The sequence below is a fragment of the Elgaria multicarinata genome, chromosome 2 (genome assembly GCF_023053635.1).
Source record: "Elgaria multicarinata webbii isolate HBS135686 ecotype San Diego chromosome 2, rElgMul1.1.pri, whole genome shotgun sequence".
Classification (NCBI taxonomy): Eukaryota; Metazoa; Chordata; class Lepidosauria; order Squamata; family Anguidae; genus Elgaria; species Elgaria multicarinata.
This window is the reverse complement of record NC_086172.1, coordinates 63,789,689-63,811,759: the sequence shown is the minus strand read 5'-3', so window position 1 is coordinate 63,811,759 and position 22,071 is coordinate 63,789,689. Positions and strand designations below refer to the sequence as shown.

The 22,071-nt window shown below is 38.4% G+C and overlaps 1 protein-coding gene across 5 annotated transcripts in view; it reads right to left on the bottom strand.

Annotated features, from left to right (window-relative positions):
• Positions 1-22,071, bottom strand: part of DPP10 (dipeptidyl peptidase like 10) — a 657,697-nt gene that overhangs the window by 200,742 nt on the left and 434,884 nt on the right. For all 5 annotated transcript variants that reach the window (XM_063116617.1, XM_063116616.1, XM_063116619.1 and 2 more), the window contains exons 2-3: positions 14,914-15,028; positions 10,606-10,701 (exon numbers count right to left, since the gene is read on the bottom strand). In XM_063116617.1, coding sequence (XP_062972687.1) covers positions 10,606-10,701; positions 14,914-15,028 — 211 coding nt within the window. The remainder of the gene's footprint in view (positions 1-10,605; positions 10,702-14,913; positions 15,029-22,071) is intronic.

Sequence of the window (22,071 nt, the reverse complement as noted above, 5' to 3'; positions counted from 1 at the left end):
ATTTGTTGACAGGGTTGTGCGGGAATCTTGGGATATCAGATGAGGTTGGTGAGCACCCGTTGGGCACCTTATGGTGATTGGCAGGTTCGGAGACCTGGTCATCAGGGGCTGCATGGCTCTCGACCCAGGATATGGCTTGCTTTTGGGAACCTGTCTCACTTACTTGAGGTTAGGTGGCTCCAGGCGGAAGTGACAAGGGGAGGTCTCCCCCCAAGCACACATGTGATGCTTAAGAAAGGAGCTGGGTTTTAATCTGACTCCTGGTTTGGCCGAGTGGCTCGCCCTTTATGCAGGCTAGTTGCCTGGAGACAGGATGCTTGGATTCCCGCACTCTCACATGCAGATCCAGGGAGAGGTGATTTACCTCATTTAAAAAAAGAGGCACTAGTTATACCAAAGCTTTGGTGTCCATGTCGTTATTTCCTTGCTTCTCTCTCTATCCACAATAAATTTTAATATAAATATAGATCATTACATGAATAATTTTGTCACTTCTGCTAGTTTGAATGGTTAAAAGCATATAAAGCATATAAAAATTAAGTTTGCAGACAATAGGAAGATGAAGTATGTTATACTTATGCATACTCTTTTAATCCTTCATATTAAAATGAGCAACTAGGGCATCTCCCCTACAATGAAACACATGCTTCCCAGATGAGGATTCAGCTCACATGTCTCACTACAGGGAAAATAATGTAAATTCCCCATTTACATTATTAAACCAGAAGTAAGGAACTAGGATCCCACCTAAAGCTAATATTACAATTTCACATTGACAAACACACAAGGTCAAGCAGATTGAAGAATATAAATTTAATTTGTGAAAGAAAGTCATTGTGTTTAGTATGAAAATATTGAAACAAGGAAAAGGTTTGAGTGCGAGTAAACTATTTAAAAATTAATAAACCACAGCACAAAGAATGTACTTAATTTTGTGAAAATTATTTATGCGTGGTAAAACAATGGCAACTTGGCTGGATCTGTTGAAAGGGTATACTTTCTCCAGCATAATCAAAGCAGCATGTACAAAATCCAAGGGTTATTATTGATGCTGGGTAATGGAAGACCTGGCAGTCAGAGGGGAAAAAGTCCCTCTGAAATTCTCAAGATAAAGATGATTGAATATGACAGCCATTCTTCTTTTTATATGCAGTGTGACATATGAAATTCATGGAACCTTTCTCTCTCTTTTCTTTCTTTCCTCGTTCTTTCATTTTAAACAAACTTATTCATTACATATGTTTTAAGTAAGGGAAGGCAGGAACAGAAGATTTTTATGAAGTTTTATTTTGCTGCTTTCTGCTTGCAAAATAAATGCCTTATTTATTTATTTATTTATTTATTACATTTAAATACTGCCCAATAGCTAAAGCTCTCTGGGTAGTTTACATAAGATTAAGACACTTAAAAACAATATATAGAAAATGAAACCACAAAAACACATACATATACATTTAAAAATGCTTTATATGTCTACTCAGAAATAAGTTACATTAAGTTCAGTGGGGTTACTTCCAGACTCTCTTAAGTGACCACAGCAGAAAAGAAGAACTGGGCATAGTCATGAGCCCAATATTTCCACCGAGTAGTCATCTCAATGATGAATGATGCAGAGCCGTTTTCATATGATGCATATTGAATGGTATGTTTTAATTTATACCATACAACATGTGGAAAGTAAATTCTGGGAAATATCTTTATAAGGCTTTTTAAATGAATTAGTCAATGCCAAAGTCAATGGGTCAGTAACAAAAGTAGTTAGAGTAGACCCACTGAAATCAGTGTGAAGTGTTAATCATGACTGATTTCAATGGTTCTACTCCAAGTATGGATTTGATCCAGTGTATTTGAAAAGTTACAGTATTGAGAACTGAAGATTAGAATCTTAAAAAAAAAAATCACCACTGGTTAATTACCGTTTTTGTCAGTTCTTATGACTGAAACTGTCTTTAAAAATGCTGGAAAGAAATAATCAGAGATTTTCTATAGGAGATCCAAGGCTTTAGGAAACACTTCTTGAAATACATATACAGTTAAAGCTGTAAAGGTTTCCCCAGGCTACACTCTGCATTCTATGAAAAGAAGGCATGCAACTTGTTTTGATGAAGAAAGCTATTGGATACAATTTGATAAGCCAGCCATCACAAATTATAAATTAATTGCAATGTTGTCATTAGAATAAACTGGATTAGTTACAATACAAAAAGCAGCAGTGCTGTTGCCACCATCTCTTCAAAAGAATATATATCCTGGCCACCTGGTAAGTGCCCATTTGTCTTTAGTAATTAACCAAATACCTTCAAAGCTAACATCCTCACTGACCAATCACAAAACAGCAAGCCCTGGCCTACAAGCCTGATTGGCCCAGACTCCCAAAGCAAAATTTCACTTTCAAAAGCATCCTTTTGGAAAAGAGACACTTCTCCTATGCCAGTGCTAAAAATAACCTCTTCTAGAGAAATGCTATTTATTTATCATGGTTCACAGAAACATTCAAGTGTGCTGCTTTTCTAGTCTAGTAACTTTACAAATCTTAGAACCAGCTCAGCCACTTTGCAAGCATCCTTAGCCACAATAGACAAGTTTGATTTCTTCCCTAAATTGTATGGATATTTGCATGTCTTTATTATTTATTTATTTATTTAAAACATTTATATCCCGCCCTATATCATTAAGATCTCAGAGCGGCGTACAGATAAAAACATACGGTATAAAACAATAAATATGCACAGTTAAAAACAAATTAAACCATGATCCAAGTTAAAACAATATATAATTTAAAAGCAGTAAAAGCAGTTAAAACAGTTAAAACAATGTGCCATTGTTTTACAAATAAGAATGCATTTTTTGTTTCTTTAAATGGTCTACATTGGTATAATTTGGAAAACTCAATAATAATTTCATGTGCCTCAAGACGGTTAAACTGACAGTGAATCCTATGTTGTTGTTGTTGTTGTTATTAGTAGTAGTAGTAGTATCTCATTATTTATTGCATTTGTATACTGCATCATAGAATCATAGAATAGCAGAGTTGGAAGGGGCCTACAAGGCCATCGAGTCCAACCCCCTGCTCAATGCAGGAATCCACCCTAAAGCATCCCTGACAAATGGTTGTCCAGCTGCCTCTTGAATGCCTCTAGTGTGGGAGAGCCCACAACCTCCCTAGGTAAGCTCTCTCAGCAGTTTACATAAGTTTAAGACATTTAAAAACAATATACAAAAATTAAAACCCACAAAAACATACAATATACACATACATTTAAAACTGCTATATATGTCTACTCAGAAATAAGTTACATTAAGTTCAATGGGAATTACTTCCAGGGAAACTTCGCAAGCATAGATGGCTAATGTGACATGTAATGTTGCAGGAAATCACTTAAAAAAATTTTCAAATGAAACATTATATAAATATGCTGCTAGTAAATACATAGAAGAGTGTTTTTAAAAAGATAACTGATGATAATTTTTTATGACTTAAACAACTCATAGACAAAACATTTTTTTAGCCAGAGCAACCACAATCCCTATAGGATAGCATGTCAAAATGAAGAGCTAATGCTCTCAAATGAATTTGAGGAGCCCTGAGGCAGATCAAGCACTTGGGCAGCTGACAGGGAGACAACACTACTCATGGGTGCAATATTGGGTCCCAAGATCCACCACACATCACCTTTCCCCAGTTGTTAGTTTCATTCTCCATGAGCCCCTGCCAAAAGAAGTGAGGCTGGTGGCTACCAGGAGCAGGGCCTTCTCTGCTGTGGCACCCCGGCTGTGGAGTGAGATCCCTAAGGAGGTTTGCCTGGCACCTACACTATATTCTTTCAGACGCCAGGTGAAGACCTTTTTATTCTCTCAGTATTTTAACAGTCTATAAATTTAATTTTAACTTGGCTGTTTTAAATTTGTATTTTAAATTTATATTTCTGCACTGCTGCTGCTTTTATCCTGGTTGTGCTTTTATATTATATTTTATATCAGGTTTTTATACTGCTTGTTTTATACTTTGAATGGTTTTCATTTTTGTGAACCGCCCAGAGAGCTTCAGCTATTGGATGGTATAAAAATGCAATAAATAAATGTACATACTAATTTAGCTACACTTTGTCATGGTTTTTGCAAGTGAATTTCTATGCATTTCTTTAATCGCCAAGGATTTTTTGTAATTTTAAAGTATCTGATAACCATTTTAATACCTAATCATTCATTACAGCACTGTAGTTTAAGCAAATTAAAGCCATTTCCCCCTTTCTACTTCTGTAGCACATCCTATCCTCTTTCAATGTGCCCTTAATCTTAACATTTTGTATCACTCACTGGCAGCATTTTACATTTTCACTTTTTATTAAATGTTGAAAATCAATACTACTAAAAGTAGATGCACTCTCATTTAACATCCTCAAAGACCTGACACACATCTAGACCTCTTTTCAGAATCACATTAGAGAACAGTGGCAGATCTGATGGAATTTAATTATAGCATAAAAAGACATAGGCCACAATCCAGAGAACCCATTTACATGGTTTCAAGGGAATGTGCATGCAGAACCAGGCTTTTTGAATCTTTCATTCAGCACATTAGACAGCAACACCTGCAAGCAGCTTGTGGAAAAAGCTTTCATTGTTGTTGTTCAGTCAGAAGAATGGGAATGGGGTGTATACTGTGAGGAAATTAAGAATAGTTCAAGTTCAATTATCCTGAGTACAGTGCTTGGGATACAGTTAAAATGCCAGTGTAACAAACTATCATGAGATTATATTGAGAAGAATAAATGCAATCCCGCAAATGTAAAATTGTGAGATTTTGTATTTTCCTTAGAATATGAGACTCTCCCACAGAATCATCAGAATAAACAAACATCACTGTGTCTATCAGCATTCTAAAAAGTATTTAGAAGATGAACTACCTTCTTCTAAATAGATCGCCTTCTGAAACTTCCACAATCTGTCAAATATGTAATGATCTGCAAGGGGCTGATTCCCATGGCCAACCACGTTCCCTCCAGCAGCCCTTTCATATTCTGAGAACTGCTTTCATGGCAGGGCAGTGAGCACCTAATAGCATGCATAGAGAACTGACTGAATTGTTCCCTTAGGATTTTTTTAAAAAAGTTGCTACTAAGTCCATTATCCTCACTCAGGCTTGGGTGGGAGAATCGGCAGTTGAGGTGGGGAGGAGGGGAATAAAGGCCTCACGTGCAGGCACACGTGAGCCACATGAGGCACAGGTGGGGCCAAGCCTATAAAGACTGGTCCCACCCAGTACTTGGCCTCTCGGGTTTTTTGGCTGCTGACTGAGGAGCAGCAGCAGAGTTGAGGGAGACAACGTGAGGGGCATGGGCACACCAGAGTGACTTCCTGTGAGCTTTGACCCCTTCATTCGTGGGAGGACGGAAGACCCGGGAGTGGTTTGTGTCCTCTCCCCCTCACCCCGCTGTGACTTTAGGCTTGGGCTTTGGTACTCTTTTGGTGATTGGTATGTCCAGAGCTCCTGCTCCTCTCGAGTTTTAAGGCTCCCCTGTCAGGATATGGTATGCCTTTGGAGATCTTCCTGCCTCATATACTCAGAGTTTTATGGCTTTGAGTTGGGATGATGTGAGGTGGTCTCCCCACACTCTCAAAGTTTTGTATAAGAGAGGGGGCGAGTTTACCCGACTCCTGGCTTCGGAGAGTGGCTTGCCCATAATGCCAGGCAAGTTGCCTGACATAAGGACATATAGATCTTCACACTTTTCACATGCAGATCCAGGAGGGGTTGAATATTCCTTATTGTTTAAATAAAGAGGTCCTAGTTTATCCTAAAATCCGGTGTTCATGTCTTTATTCCATGCTTTCTTCTCCACTCGCATCAATATTTTCCTTTATTTTTGAGTAAAGAGTTTAATGGAATTGCTGAAACTGTTTGCATGTATTAGGGGGGAAATGAACATCAAAAACTGTATTTATTGGCTCAGCTCTGTACTTATGCTTGCACCTATTTTATCAGCTATCCAACCAATTGACACCAGTAAGTGCCATAAGGAAATTGCCAGTTTGCCTGACTGTATTCAGGTTTTATTCCTGTTTGTGTTCTTTATGGGTAAATAAGGAAGAAGACATATAGGTTTCTTAAATACTGCCCAGAAGAAAAATCAATGGTCTAATATTCCTTATAGCCTTGTGTATTTTGTGTTAGATTTTCCATCCATAAACAGATGTGCCATGGGTGGCTTACAAAGCAAATAAACAGATGATAGATAGATAGATAGATTAAAATACAAATTTGTAATTGAAAGTAATAATTAAAACACACAACTACAACAACACCATAACTTGCAGAATAAAACTTTCCTCTCTGGTAGATCTAAGCAATACAACATCAACATACAGAAACCATATTTTTCACCCCAACAATACTAAAGCAGATCTTCAGTTCCAATGAGAACTTCAGATACAATTCCCCAAAGCATTTCCATCTGTTGCGTTTGATCAAGTTAAAGGTATGCACATGGAACCCAAGAGAAGTTGCCTCTGTCCCATTTCTTGAGACTTTTCCCTACCCCCTCAATCCCCCATGCTACTCAGCTCGGTCATCTGACCCTTGGAGGATATTTTTGGAGTATTGAGGGCTGTCCTGGGGAAGACAGGGTGGAGAACTCAACTTCCACCAGCACCCTTACACACAAGTGTTTCTGGATCCACACTGACCACAACTGCATGTTAATATGCATGAGTTTGGATTAGGAGAAAAATGTGTAAGGGTGAAGGATGTGGTGTATTTAGCTTTTTTGCTTAGGGTTAAGTTTCATGAACCAAATTGACTAAGCATATTTGCACATTTGCTTTGTTCAATGGCCTTTTCTTCCTACTAACAGTGTTAATGTCTGCTTTAAAGATATACTTATAAAACATTATCACAATATCACAGAGAGGCCAAAGTACCAACGAACGACCACATATGTTGAGTTCCATGAGTGGCTTTTCTTTATCCTTGCTGTTTGAAGTATAATTGTCTGCATGAGGACCCTAGACATGTGTTTCTCAAGCTATAGCTGCAATAAGTCATTGACCCGCAACTATCACTCAACCTTCCTTCCCTATTAAAGTGAGCTGTCCTGGGAGGAAAGCCATTGCAGTTCCTGGACCTAAATAAAGCATCTTCCTAATCACCCTTTTCCATCCCTTTGGGCTTACTCAAATTTACTGTAAAAATCATTACTATTTGATGTAATCAACACACAGTGAGCATGACAAGATCAAGAAGTAAACAAGGCTTTACCATCTGCAAATGTAAGGAATTCCAACAAGTCTCCACTGTGCAAAATAGTGCCTTGGTTTGTGAGAAACCAAAGCTATTTTCTGTGTAACAAGGGATGAGCATCCTGCTTCCTGCACCTCTCCTGATCAAGACAGCCTGCTTTGTACAGAGCACAGATAATAAACTAATGATGGAGTGAAATAACAGTGCAGCTCCTAGTCTAATATAACTGGGACCCTGATTACCCCTTCCCTGTTCCTTCAGGATGTGCTCTAATCCCAAACGTGTTGCTCTCAGGGGCTGCAAAGTACAAACCTTCCTTTGGGCTTGGAAATTACTATGTGTATATCATAGTAATCTATAGTAACCTAGCACATAGTATACTATATGTATATCATCAACAGGCATGGAAGAGGAGAGACCGAAGGATCTGCTACTACTCCCCAACCTAAGTGTGTTCATTAAAATGTCTGCATAGAATTCCTGCATGTTCCTGCATGTGTGAATGCTCTATTCGGGCATGCAAATAAATATTTCTATATTTGGATACTGTTCCCACCACCTCTATTCATTCTATGTGCACAACAACACTTTAAAGGGGCTAGTATTAACTTTTCAGTTTTTATCCAAAATGCATATCACTGTTTTTATCTGAAGTGGTCCTAGACACTTAACCTGACTATGGCCTTTGCCATAGTCTATAGACTATGGCCTATAACCCCCTATAGACCAGGGGTTATCCCAGGCTGATACCCGGGATCGCCCCTGTGCATCCAAATGATGTACAGGGGATCCCAGGCTCAGGGAGGGATCATCCCTTCCTGGTTCCGGAATAAAGCCCTACACTTTGGGCCCGCTTTTTCTCGCAGTCTCTGGCTAAGCCCAAGACCATGATCGTGTGGCCCATTTCCATGGCTTTTCCCAGCTCCGCATGATTACTCCCGTGGAGCCGGGAGCTGTACACGGGGTGCAGCACTCCTCAGGAGCGCTGTGCCCATCAGGGCTAGGATGGGGGGAGTGTGGAAAATTGGTAAAAAAAAAATTAAAAACCACTTGACTTTGCGCAGCATCGATGGACCGCTCCTGCCTCTTTAAGAAAAAAAATGGCAGGCGCAATGGCTCTCTTCTTGAGTTTTTCGCGACTCGTGTGTAAACGAGGGCGAGAACTCTCGTTATTCATAACGTGAGGTTTCCCCTCCTCTCCTCCAGATATTCACTTAGGTCTAGCAAAGGCCTTAGTGAAATTGCTTCAGCACATCTTTTATGCTAAAAAAAAATATTGAAACATTTAGGATACATTCAATATTTCTTATTTCCTAGTGAATTGTTTTTGGTTTATTATTTCTAAAGTAGCAAGAATATAGCATGATTTCTTGTAAAATTTTGCTGTGAGCAAGATACAGTTTCATTTACAGTTAAACTTTCTAGAAATCAATAATATCTTAAAAATGATTTCTGAATTTCACTATTTTTTAAGTCCAATATTTTGGACAAATCTATGTAGCTATTGTTCTGCAATGTAACATCTGTACACATTGCATTCCATATTTACTAATTAATATAAAGCACAATACTTGTTTTTCTTGCTAACATAAACATGAAAGCCAATGTATATGAATGGAGGTACTATACAGAATATAGTATTAGTTTATAACATTCAAATGTCACAAATTTATTTATTTATTTATTTATTACATTTTTATACCGCCCAATAGCCGAAGCTCTCTGGGCGGTTCACAAAAATTAAAACCACAGTAAAACACCCAACAGGTTAAAACACAATTATGAAATACAATATAAAAAGCGCAACCAGGATAAAACCACACAGCAAAGTTGATATAAGATTAAAATACAGAGTTAAAACAGTAAAATTTAAATTTAAGTTAAAATTAAGTGTTAAAATACTGAGTGAATAAAAAGGTCTTCAGCTGGCGACGAAAGCAGTACAGTGTAGGCGCCAGGCGGACCTCTCTGGGGAGCTCGTTCCACAACCGGGGTGCCACAGCGGAGAAAGCCCTCCTCCTAGTAGCCACCTGCCTCACTTCCTTTGGCAGGGGCTCACGGAGAAGGGCCCCTGTAGATGATCTTAAGGTCCGGGTAGGTACATATGGGAGGAGGCGTTCCTTCAGATAACCTGGCCCCAAACCGTTTAGGGCTTTAAATGTCAATACCAGCACTTTGAATTGGGCCCGGACCTGGACTGGCAGCCAATGAAGTTGTAAAAGGACTGGCGTAATGTGATCTCGCCGGCCAGTCCCTGTTAATAACCTTGCTGCCCTGTTTTGTATACTGCCCTGTTTTGTATACAAAGACATTTTATGGCTGGGGGGGTGGGACCAATACCAAACAACAGCCACAAAACCAATAATGAAAAAATGCTCTGGATTTCAATAACCAAATCCATTTGTCTATCCCACATTTCAAGTTTTTCACAGCATTAACAACATTCACGTTCATCCAAATATTTCGAATGATTTTCACACTTCAGTAAAAAAAGTAGGGCTGTGCAAGTCCCCCCCCCTTGAACCGCTAGGATCTCAGGGCTAAACTCTATGGGCCAGACTAGTAATGCAGGCCAGAGGTTCCCCATCCCTGCTTTAGCCTCTATGTTTACTTGAACAGCTTTCTTACACTCACCTATCTCTTCCCCATAGCATACAGTTGCTCCAAATTTTAAGCACCCATTTTAAGTAATCTTTAACACCCTTCCTCTTATTATTCCCATCCCTCATTTTCAATTTACCCTTTCTTGTAGTTCCTTTTTCTTAGTCAATGGTTCCTTTTTCTTAGTCTGTTTCTTCCCTGAGCCTTCTTTCCCCTGTACAACCTGTTCCTAAGTTTTTCTATGTCCTAGGGCTTTTGATCCTGTTCTTAACCTGCTCCATGAGGTTTAATTGCAACCAAACATACCATTTTTCCTTCCTTCAGAGAAGCTGGATTGTGATCTGTTTAGTTTCCTGAGCAACTAAACATTCTATTCAGTAACAGTAATCAGTACCATAACCACATTGTGTTTTCATAACTCTAGTATGGATGTCATTAATTACATTTTATTCATTTCACGTTTCATCACAAGATGGGATGGATCCAGATTTACCTCATACTTAGACCAATCCCACTGAAACCAATGGGATTCAAGTTAGTCATTCTCAACTTAAGTCACACCCATTTCAATGGATCTACTCAAAGTGTGGATCCAATCCAACAAATTTTAACTCTGTCCCAATACTTGTACAGACCATTCCTGAACCATGATAAACTTCCCACATTATGAAATCATTATTCAATTATTAGATAGTTTAGCATAGGGTTTGTGTCTTATTACCATATTCTTCTATTCAGAATGTATTACAATATGTGCAACATACCATTAATCCATTTGGCTTCTGGACTGTGAATTATAAACTCTTTTCTGAAGAGATCTTCTAAAGACAATCTTGTTTCTGATGAATTTGACAGTTCATCTAAAATAAACAACATTTTAACATCAAATCACTTTTTTAAAAACAAGACATCACCCTGTTCACTGAATTAGCCCCACTCTGTCAATACAAAATAGGGATTTTTTTAAAAAAAAAGAAACAAAATTATCATATACTCCTAATAAAAGCATATTAAAATATCATTAGGGATATCTGAAAAGAAAAACAAAAAATTAAGTTTTCTCCTGGAAGCATATCTACTTGGGAGGGGGGGAAATAACTTTGTTCAAAGAGACTGTATCCAATTAGTTGGAAGTCAGATCCATTAGACTAAATGGGCCCTATTTCTGAGTACCATGTATATGGGGCCATGTTGGCGGAGGCTGATGAGAATTATAGCCCCAAACATTTGGTGGAGATCAAGTTGGGGAATCTGACAAGTCATGTGAAGTTGTCAGGATTATGATGTGAGAAGTTGTCCAGTATGATATTCTTAATAGGGACTGCTGTACTATCTAGGTTTCCCCCTCTCTTTCTCTCAGATATCCCTCACTGCCAAAGTTTTATTGGAGTTCGTAATGGCTACTGTGTGAAGCTTGAACACCCTTCTGCATTAGTACTATCAAATTTCCAGTTCTGAGGATTTTGTTTCACTCTGTGTAGGCTTCTAAGGGCTTATCTACACCAAAGAGGATATTTCACTATGAAAGCGGTATGTAAAAGGCATGAGCCACACTACTGCTTTACAGTGGTATTGAAGTGCACTGACAACTGTTGGGGTCCATTGACACATACTATATACTGTTTTCATACCGCTATATCCTGCTTGGTGTGCCTCCTGCCTTTTATATACCATTTTCATAGTGGAATATCCTACTTGGTGTAGATGAGCCCTGTGGCATGGAATGAGATTCTAAGCAATAAAGCATGAGTTCACAGACACGGATAATGCACAGGTATGATGTAGCGACATAGAACCAGTGTGGTGTAGTGATCAAAGGGTTGGCATGGGAACCAGGAAATTCAGGTTCTAGTCTCCACTCAGCCATGAAGCTTACTGGGTGATTTTGGATCAGTCACTGGCCCTCAGCTTAACCTACTTCAGGGTTGTTATGAGGATGAAATGGAGAGGAGTAGGGTTCCTTGCAAGAGGAAAAAAAGGTGGGATATAAATGTTATAAATGAATAGATATGCACTAAGGGTTTTGCAAGTGTGTGCCATGAATTTGCAATTACAATTATATACCAATGTACAGTTCAAATGAGTTGGGCAGTGTACATCACTGTGGAATATTTGGGGAACATCATCTGACTGCACTGATCCCTTAGGCTAGGAGTGTACATGTGTACCTTTTGTCCTAAATCAGTCTGTCCCTACAGGATACACTCCTGATTGATCCAAATAAAAGGTTGTCATCAATTTTACTAGCTGATAACTTATGAGCCTGATCAAAAGCAATTTTAATTATATGTTCTAAATTGATATCCAGTTTTCCCCACCTTTAGCCTTTATTGCTTGTTTTAGCTTTTTCTCTGAACATTTTAAAACTAAGCACAAACTAAACTTGAAGAAAAGAGACTGTGCAAACTAAATACCAAATCTGACTTTCACCTTAAAATATGGAGCTATTTTTTTTCTTTTCTTTTTTTTTTAAAATTGAATTTTATAACACATAAAATTATTGTATGTGAGCTATTTTTTCTTTTGAAATCTAGTCAGGGTCTTTTCCCTGTTTTGTCAAAGCCAAGTAATCAGCAGCTTTAAATACTTGCTGCATTGATCTCTCCACTCAGTGTCTTTAATTAAACTGCCATTTATCTTGATACTGTTTTTTTCATAAGGAAGAGTACCTTTAAGCTTTGGTGCCAATTCTGTACCTTTATGACTTTTAAGTATTTCTTTTTTAAATACTGAGTCCCAAACAACGGTCACAACTACATCAGCCATGGCAGCTTTGTACATGAAAGGGGCATTAACATCCATAATATACTGTTATTTAATTGGGTTTTTTTCTTTCTGGCAGCATTTTCTGAGCTTCTGGGTTGCTGTTTTGCAATAATCTGCAACATGTGACTTTGTAAATTCATTTGCAAATCACTAAACCTTAAATTATACTGGCAACTTCCTGAAACCCTACCAGCCCCCCACAATATAACCTTGTAACTTTCAGAAGCTCTTTTTTAAAAACAAACAAACCATTAATTAATTATTAAGTGATATGTAGAAGTTTTGTTCAGAAGTTTGAAGCATTTTCTTCGTTGTTCATTTGCAGTCTGAGAAATTCACAATGATTTCTCTATGCGTTCAAAAAACATCCACTCTTCTTACTGTATAAACTTTCTGAATGCTCTAATTAGGGAACTTTTCTATTTATGTCTTTAAGAATTCATATGCATACTTTACATTTCTTGCCTTTTCCTGAAGCCTCTTCCTTTCTTCTTAATATTTATTCTCACATTTCACAATTGGATATAACTTTTCCATCTCTTTTCAAAAATATATTGAATTATTCATTGACAGTATGACATTTGCCAGTTCCTTAACTAACTGATAAAGTTTTACATTTGCAGTTAAGATAAGATACTGAGTATAGATAGCAAGTCACAGTTGAATTCTATGTTGTAAAAATCTACACAGAGCCCAACTATTACAGATTATGACAGAAAATCAAGAGAGTGCAGTTAATATTCCCCAACAGAAAGGTATTCATTTACCTTACTGACTATAACCATAGTCCATTTCAAATGAGCAGGGCTGGGAAATAAATTACAACCCTACCCCATGCTTATCACATTCCATGGGAACTGGCTTGCACCAGGTATGTGCATCATGTAGCAGGCCTTATAGTGCCCAGGATATACTTCTGCTACCAACCAAGCTGACCCTTGTTGCTCATTCCCAGACCTTGAAGGCCTAGTGGTGACCTCTAGTAAATGACAGTGACATCAGTAAATAGTCTGCAGAGTCTGTGAAGACATATTCAGGTATGGTATGCCTAAAGTATCATGAGTTTCATGGAGAACTCATTGTCATTGTGAAAGCATTGGATCTGTAGGGGAGCTAGACAGAGGTTCAGGATGGCTTTGTCAATGGTAGCCATTTGTGGGAATGCAGAGTGTGTGAAATTACAAGGCAGACACAAGACTGGGATTAAAACAGGGCCACATTTATTAATAGATCTGCAGAAAGGACAATTCTAAATGGGGATCTTCTTTAAACCAGACTCATGCCATTGATTTATTGGATGAGACATTCATGGCCCAAGAGTGGCGCCTTGACATTCGCCATCTCCAAGGCTTCCCCTTTTGGCATAGGGAGGCCTTCTGTGTCACACACACCCTCTTGCCACGAGGCTCCGAGTGGGCAAGGTTGGCCTCAAAGGTAGCCCTGACCTGAACAGCTGGGCCACAAGACTTGCAGCTGAGGAGCCTCAGGCATTACCTATCAATGCAATGGTGCCTCTGAATGCTCACCAAGATGCCCACACATACCTGCCGATCACAATTGTAACCAAATTGTTAAAAATGCCACATCCACCTAATTATTTCTCCCAGCCTACCTTGCAGTGTGAAGTAGGCGAAAAATCTCATAACCAATGAAAGATTATGAGCAGAAAATTCCTACTCGGCCCCCAAAACGATGACCAGCAAGTCCACACTGCCGACAGGGAGGGAGCCATGCTTCAAAGAGTAAGAGGGGAGGGGTGAGAGCCAATAAACGGGCTCCAATTCTCCTCCCCCCACCCATGGCACCACGGGGAGACTGCCTGTGGTGTGCCTCCATGCCTAATCTCCCAACCCCACCCGCAATAGCCTCCCTACGCCCAGGCTGTGACAGCTGTGGAAGTAAGGCATTTCTTGACAGCCCTGAAAGGTTCTAGTCTCACCTTCCAGACCCCACTACCTGATATGAAATTTGGCAGTGTGTTGCCTTTCTGTCCATTTCTTGAGAACTGCTTGTATACTGTATGCAACTAGAGTGAGCATGTCACTGGCTATTGGCTATTGCTTTGTGTTCTTATGTACACTCAGGGAAATTCAGGTAGAAGTTTCCTGGACTTACTGTGAGAATGACTGAAAACATCATGGATGTCTTTATCACCAAGTTTCTCTTGTGCATATTTTTCATAGAAGTGAGTAGTATTGAGTGTAAACTGCTTAAGAGTTTAAATACATGAAGAAAATATGTGATACAAAGAAATATAAAATACTAATCACACATGCATATGTAATATCTAAATAAATAAATCCTACCTGGTGTTAAAAGAATTACAGACAACGTGATCAGTGAACATACAACTAGAATCACCAGCAGTGCAATTGCTATTCCCTTCCAGTTCCTCTGTGGTGCGCTGTTGCTTCCAATTTCCTGGGGGGGGGGGGGTTAAAAAATGATTCATGATTACATATAAAATATTATCCATAAAAGAAATTATTCCATGCATAGTTATAATCACAGCATGAGAGCTGATTACCAGGCCTCCTCTCACAGCAGTTCATTTAATTATTTAGAGGTGTGCAATTCCTTCATTTTAAAAAATACCAATCACCACACATATATACAAATGATAATCAAGTTGAGAATATACATGCTATCCAAAATTTGACTGGTGCTTTACTATACTGAAGATAAACTTTCTGACAACATAAGCTGGCATTTTACAAGATAAATAGGGAAATAAAACATAGTAATTTACTGTAATTTTACCTAAAGTGGCATGGGTCATAAAGGTTTAAATGCACATGGTTTTTAATGTGCAATGTTAAACTTCCAATTTAGAATCAAAAACTCTCACTGCCAGAGGATCTTCATATTCAGTTTTAAATTGAGCAGCATTTTCTTGTTTCTATCATAATATGTTTAGGAACTACTCCCTTATTATTCATAAAAAGTCAACATAACCGGCAGCATTAAAGAAGTGCTGTAATTCTAGAATTGCAGGGACATTTAAGTACATTTCCTCCCAAATGAAATATGTGCCCAACTCATATCCACACTAGGCAATGGGGATTAAAATTCTTTAATAACAGAAATCTGAACTCTTTATTTCTTACACACACACACACACACACACACACATCTTGTTCTTTAGCTCAACATATATTAAATCAAATTTCACCAATACAACTGAATACCACAAATGTTATTGGACTATGTATACACTCACAGTTATCATTGTTAGAATTAAAGGTGTAAAAACTACAATAAATTGAGAGAACTTAACTATGTAAGTGGTATACAGTGAAAAAACATATTATTGCTTTCTAGTCATGGTGTGTAACTAATCGAGACCAGAAGTGCAAAGAAGTTTACAAGTCTTGGTCAAAATGAAACGGGCATATTCCCGTCAGAACTTACTATTGGTGTTTTTGCATGTAAAAGAGGTTTCAGTTATATATGTGCAAAGCCAATGAATACATACATCTCAGCATATACCATCCTGAACACATACATCTTGGCATATACCATACAATACTCCACAGATGGCTGTTATGGCTCCCTTATATGGCGTTTAAGATTACAGGGAGAGCTGACAGCAGACTTTTAGGTATGTACCCTAGATTTGAATTTTCCATACACTATACAAGCCATGAACACACTAAAAACACAACTTCAAGTTTAAATTGATGATTAGTCAAGACTGCAAGTAAATATATTATATACATAATCAACCTGCAATGCACCTTCCCAAGGCTGCAATCCTGCAACATTTATGCATGCCTGGGTCCTATTTGAAATGTACATAGCATAATTATACAGCATTAACTGATCATTTCATCCAGTACAATGATAAAAAACAACTGATAATGAAATCACACCCAAGGAAACCACCCATTATGGAAAATAAAGTATGGCCATTTCATCCATGCTAATTAAACCCCTACAGATATGGAGTCTTATTGCCTTTATTCTGATTTCACATAAATAAATAATGAAGTAGGACCAACGTTTTGAAAATATTTACACCATCATTCTTAATCACCCAAATGGCGCTGCACCACTAAACAAGTCCTGTATTGTCTGTATCCCTGCTAGCCATTTCCCTCACCAATCCCACTCACTGATCGTCACTGCAACCCTTTTAGGCACTCCTAAAGGAGTAGAAAGATTACTCTGTACAGCACCATGTACATTGATGGTGCTATATAAATAAATAATAATAATAATAATAATAATTACACCCCAGCTAAGAGCTGATACTTATTCCCTCAAATTGAGTAGGCAATGGCCTTGCAGACCTATAAAAGAAGCATGATATTAAAGTCTTCCCTTGGAGCTTGCCCTTTAAGTGTTGGCAAACATGGTGACAAAACAGGTGATGAAAAATTGTTTTAAAGACATCATGGGAAGGATTGAAAGTTTGATTCAGTTTACCAAGTTTGAAGAGCTTCAGGGGGCTTGGTAAAGGAAGAATATAACTGCTCCATGCCAGGAGAGTGTGACCTTCTCATACATTCACAGAATGTTTGAGGGAGTCATTGAACCACGTGAGCTAGCCCTACCCTCCACTGCTAATATGTCCAGTGTCTATGCCCCTCATTTTCAGGTCCAGCATGTATGAGGAAGGGGTCTGTGTACCAACATGCATGTGTAGCACTGCTCAACAAAAGGGAGGGAATTCTAAACATCTGAACATGGATCACCTTCTCATGTTTGCCAAGAGCAGCGACAGTGAGTGTGTTTTGCATACATGAGATCATGTGTCTGGCTGTTGGACATGTCAGCAATGAATGGTGGGATAGCCTGCTCAGCACAGCAATGCTCTTACATGTTCTTCTTCAACCAGGAAGCAACAGAAGACAGTATATCCTGGTGAGCAATTGCCTTTATCTCTCTATGTTTTATCTTTTAGTTTTTGTGAACCGCCCAGGGAGCTTCAGCTATTGGGTGGTATAAAAATGTAAATAATAATAATAAATAAATAAATAAATAAATAGAGTAAGGGGACAAAAGTAAAAACTATTTAACAAAAATATCTTAGTATCAGGCCTTTTTTGTTTCACTAAATTTTCTTTTCTTTGGAATCCATATAAAAGCAAAGTGACATCTGAAAGAAATTATTATTTTTTAACTTACAAAGGACTAATTCAAATGCATATGTGTTTAACAACTAAATGAATCACTTTATTGCTGCAATTTGTAAAGTTTATTAAAGACATTTGGGTTTCTTTTCATGTGCACATTTTACTGTTGGTTACTCACCTTGAGGACTATGAATTCTATAAGTATTTCTTGTGGCAGGGAAAACCAAAACAAAACATTAACTGTATGTTCATAAAATACAGTTGCCTACAAGAAGGAGTTTTAACTTGTTTTGTATTTCTCCACCTAGTTTCTTTCCAGTTATTTATTAATTTTCTGTCTTGTCTTGTGGATGTACACATTATGCATGCATGCATAACGGCAAGCATGGGAGTAAGAAGGCCATTATTTAGTCTGTGTGAAAAAACACAATGTGCACACAAAATTTAAAATGGGAGACAGACATAAGAGAAGATGGGCTGCATTTCATCTTGGGCATGCTTGGCTCCAGTAATTACTGAGCTGGTGGCTGGGGCATCAGCTGCAGTGGCAGAAACAGAAGCAGTGCCAGTAGCATGTTAGGAGAAACTTGTCCCAGTCCACTTTTGAGCAGTGGTGGCAGTGGAAGAGGCAGCAGATCACTAGGTGGCCAAGGCAGCTGATTAACAGCAGAAGCTGGCAGGTGGGAGTAGCCACGGTTGATCAATCCGAGTGTGAGTTCTTGAGACAAGGTATGAGAGTAATGGCAATCTACTACACAAAATACATGAGTCAAGAACATAGGAAGAGCTATGCTGGATCAGACCAAGGGTCCATCTAGTCCAGCACTCTGATCACAATTTTGCCAGCCAGCTGACCTCCAAGTAGGGCATGAATGCAATAGCACCCTCCCAGTTCTGGTCCCCAGCATCTAGCGTACATAGGGATACTGCCTCTGATATTGGGTGGTAGCCTATAGTCATCAGGACTAGTGGCCTCTGGTAACTATATCCTCCATGGATTTGTCCGATTCCCTTTTTAAAGCCATCCAAATTGGTAGCCAGCACTACATTTTGTGGTAGTTTAATGAACTTTGTAAAGGAGTACTTCTTTTTATCTATCTTGAAACCACACACCAAATCAGCTTCATGGGTTATATTGATTAATTTTGAGTTCTTTGGAATAAATTCACTTGATCTGAAGTAGGAGATACTTCACTCTCTACAGTTATCTGCTTTACATGAATATTAAGTTCCCTACCAAAATTTCCAATTGTCTTCAGGCTAGTTATTCTCAGAATTCCTTTTTTAAAAAAGTCTTTGTGGGGTTTTTAAAAAACTGCTTTATTCCTTAAGAGAGAGAGAGAGAGAGTCACACCTGTGACCTTGATCTTATTCAGACAACACACTAAGCCATGGTGGTTAAGCATTTTGAGCTAAACATTCTGGCATAGCGCATCTGTGAACAATTCCTAACCATGGTGGTTACCTAACCATGGTTTAAACACACTCATTAACTTTTTGCTGCAAAAGGGTTAGCAGCCTAACTAACGTGTTGTCTAAAGAGGCCCAAGGTGTACTCTGAAACTGAGCTCAACTGCATGAGTTATGAGCTTTCAGTTGTTGCTAGATACTATACATTCTTCCACATGATGTATTATAAAGCAGATTTCAAGGATCACATACTTTTGCAAGAGGACTTAATAGATTTCATATATATATATATATACACATACACACATACACACATACACACACACACACACACACACATACACACACACACACACGGGGGGAGATTTATTTCCACTAATATTGTCTCTTCAGACCATTATATGAAAATATTAATATTATTTTACAAGCATAAAGGCTTTCAAAAGAGGAACCTTTTGAGGATTCCAACGTTACTCTTAAAGCATTTCATAAACCATAGTTACTAAAATGTATTTAAAAATATGTCATCTTCATGTCAAAATGTGTGAATTCTGTCTGGGAGTGAAGGCCCTGGGGAAAAGTTAAATCATGGATAATGGAGAGAGAAATAACAGACACTGAAAATATTCTATGTGCAATTTGGGTTCTTAAAGCAATCACAAGCAAATGCATCATATTGCAAGCATTTAAGGTTACTGAAATATCTTTCCTAAAAAGCACGTCACTAACTAAAAACCAATAAGGCTACATCCTACATTGCAGGAGGTGACTCCAGTCTTCCTCCTGCACTCCCTCCGCACACCTGCAGTCTGCTTATGAGGATTCCCCAATCCTGCAGAGAATATTGAGTGATGTGAGCAGGGGCTACAGGAGCGGGTAATCTCCCCTGCTAATGGATGGCAGTGGATGGACACAACAGGCCATGGGTCATTTGAGGGTTGTTTTCCCCTCAAACAAATCATGCCTCCTGGTTTTGGATGACACAATAAACCATACCCGAGTGGGTAATTACACAAATGGCTCCTGGCACATACTGCAGCTTGAACTAACCACCATGGCTTGTTTAAGCCATGGCAATTGTGAGAACCATTTCAATTGGAGTTCACGGATTAAGAATATATTGTATCCATACATCACATCCCTATTTCTCATTTTATAGTGATGCCCGTATTTCACATTAATCTCAGGAACCCACTGAAGGCATGCACGTGAAAGAGTATTCTGGTATTTTAACCCTGTATGATTGAAGGAAAGTTCAGATGTCATTGATATCTATGGAAGTGTCACCAGAAAGTATTGTTCTCCTCACTCATTATATCCTTTCATGACAAAGTAAACTTATACAAAAAAAACCTCCAAAAAACCCCACATACTTTCATGCCATAAGATCAAATTACTGTGGTTTGAAAAAGAATTCAAGACATGATCATTTTTAATCTTAAGTAACACATATTGACTGTTAGGAAAAAGCAATGCTAGATTTCATTGAGCAAACCTGAAGAAAAAGTGACTTTTGTCCTCTTGAAGAATATGCTTTAGTATTGGCAGTCAAGCAGGTCGCTGCCAAGAAAATTTACAAAGTAATAAATTACAAGTACATTTAAAGGTTAAACACATTGATCAGGGAATATTTCTTATCTTATCTTCTGAACCCAAAATAAAGGAAAACATTTGATAAAATTCACTTTTTGGAAAAAGTTTTAGGTTTTGTGCTATTATGCATGAAATACTACATAGCCAAGAGAAATTTCTTTTTTTCTTGGCTACGTACGAACAGGGGGATGTTGATTCTATTTTTCAGAAAGGAAATATTTGTGAATGAGTTTAATACTAGAGCTGTGCACAAACAGCATTTCAATATACTCCACCCTATTTGTGATCAGAGAAATTGATGGGGTGGTGACAATTTCACTGAATTTCTCCAGCAGGAAGAGAAATTATCCAACATTGGAGGGGATTGTAGCACAGTTTTTTCTTCTCCTTTTACTTAAGATTTATTTCTCTGTGTGTACTGCCACTGCAAGTGGCAACAGCAACAATTATGTTGGTAAACGGTGTTGGCCTTTTTGCTTCCTCCACATTGTAGGAGTGATGGGGGCAGTGTTGTGTAGAGCTCCAGGGAAGAGATGGAGCAAGTGTTGTGCCAAAATCTGTTCTCCAATTTCCTGAAAGTTTCCTTTCCCACATGAAATAGGCTTCCATTTTTATGCCTTAATCTGAAGGCATTTTATAATTTATGTTGAATTTATTTTGGTGGTGTTTTTGAGCTTACCTAATCACTGCAAGGTAGCCAAAGGTGTTGGGTATGTATTTTATTTTATATATTATTTATTATTGCATTTATATCCTGCCTTTTTTCCTCCAAGGAACCCAAGGCAGTGTACATAATCCTCCTCTTCTCCATTTCTATTCTCACAACAACCCTGTGAGGTGGGTTGGGCTGAGAGCCTGTGACTGGCCCAAAGTCACTCAGTGGGTTTCCATGGCTGAGTGGGGACTAGAACCTGGATCTCCCAACTCCCAGTCCAACACTCTAGCCACTACACTACACTGGCTCTTTCTATTTTCTTTCTATTACACATTTCTCCATTGCTTTGCAGCCTCCCAGGCTGCCTGCACTTTCTGATCTGAGAAAGCCCTATGGGAGGCATTGCCTCATGATATCTTCCTCTGGGCTTTAATTGAAATGAAGGAAGCAGAGGAAACTACTGGCTGCCAGAGATTTGATTGCACAATGAAAGACAGGATAACCACAATTACTCCTCAGCCAACTAGTCAGTAAGGTGCACACAAGTACCCTAGATTGTGCCCATAAAAAATTCTCCATTTTTTCCTTCTTCAAATTTCTTTTCAAAAGCAATTTCTTCCTTTCTTCTTATTCAAACTGAATGAGAATGGTTGAAAACAATGTGGAAGAAGTTTTCAGTACAGCAATATTTAATGTAGAGGCAAAGATGGATTAGCTGTGAGGCAAAG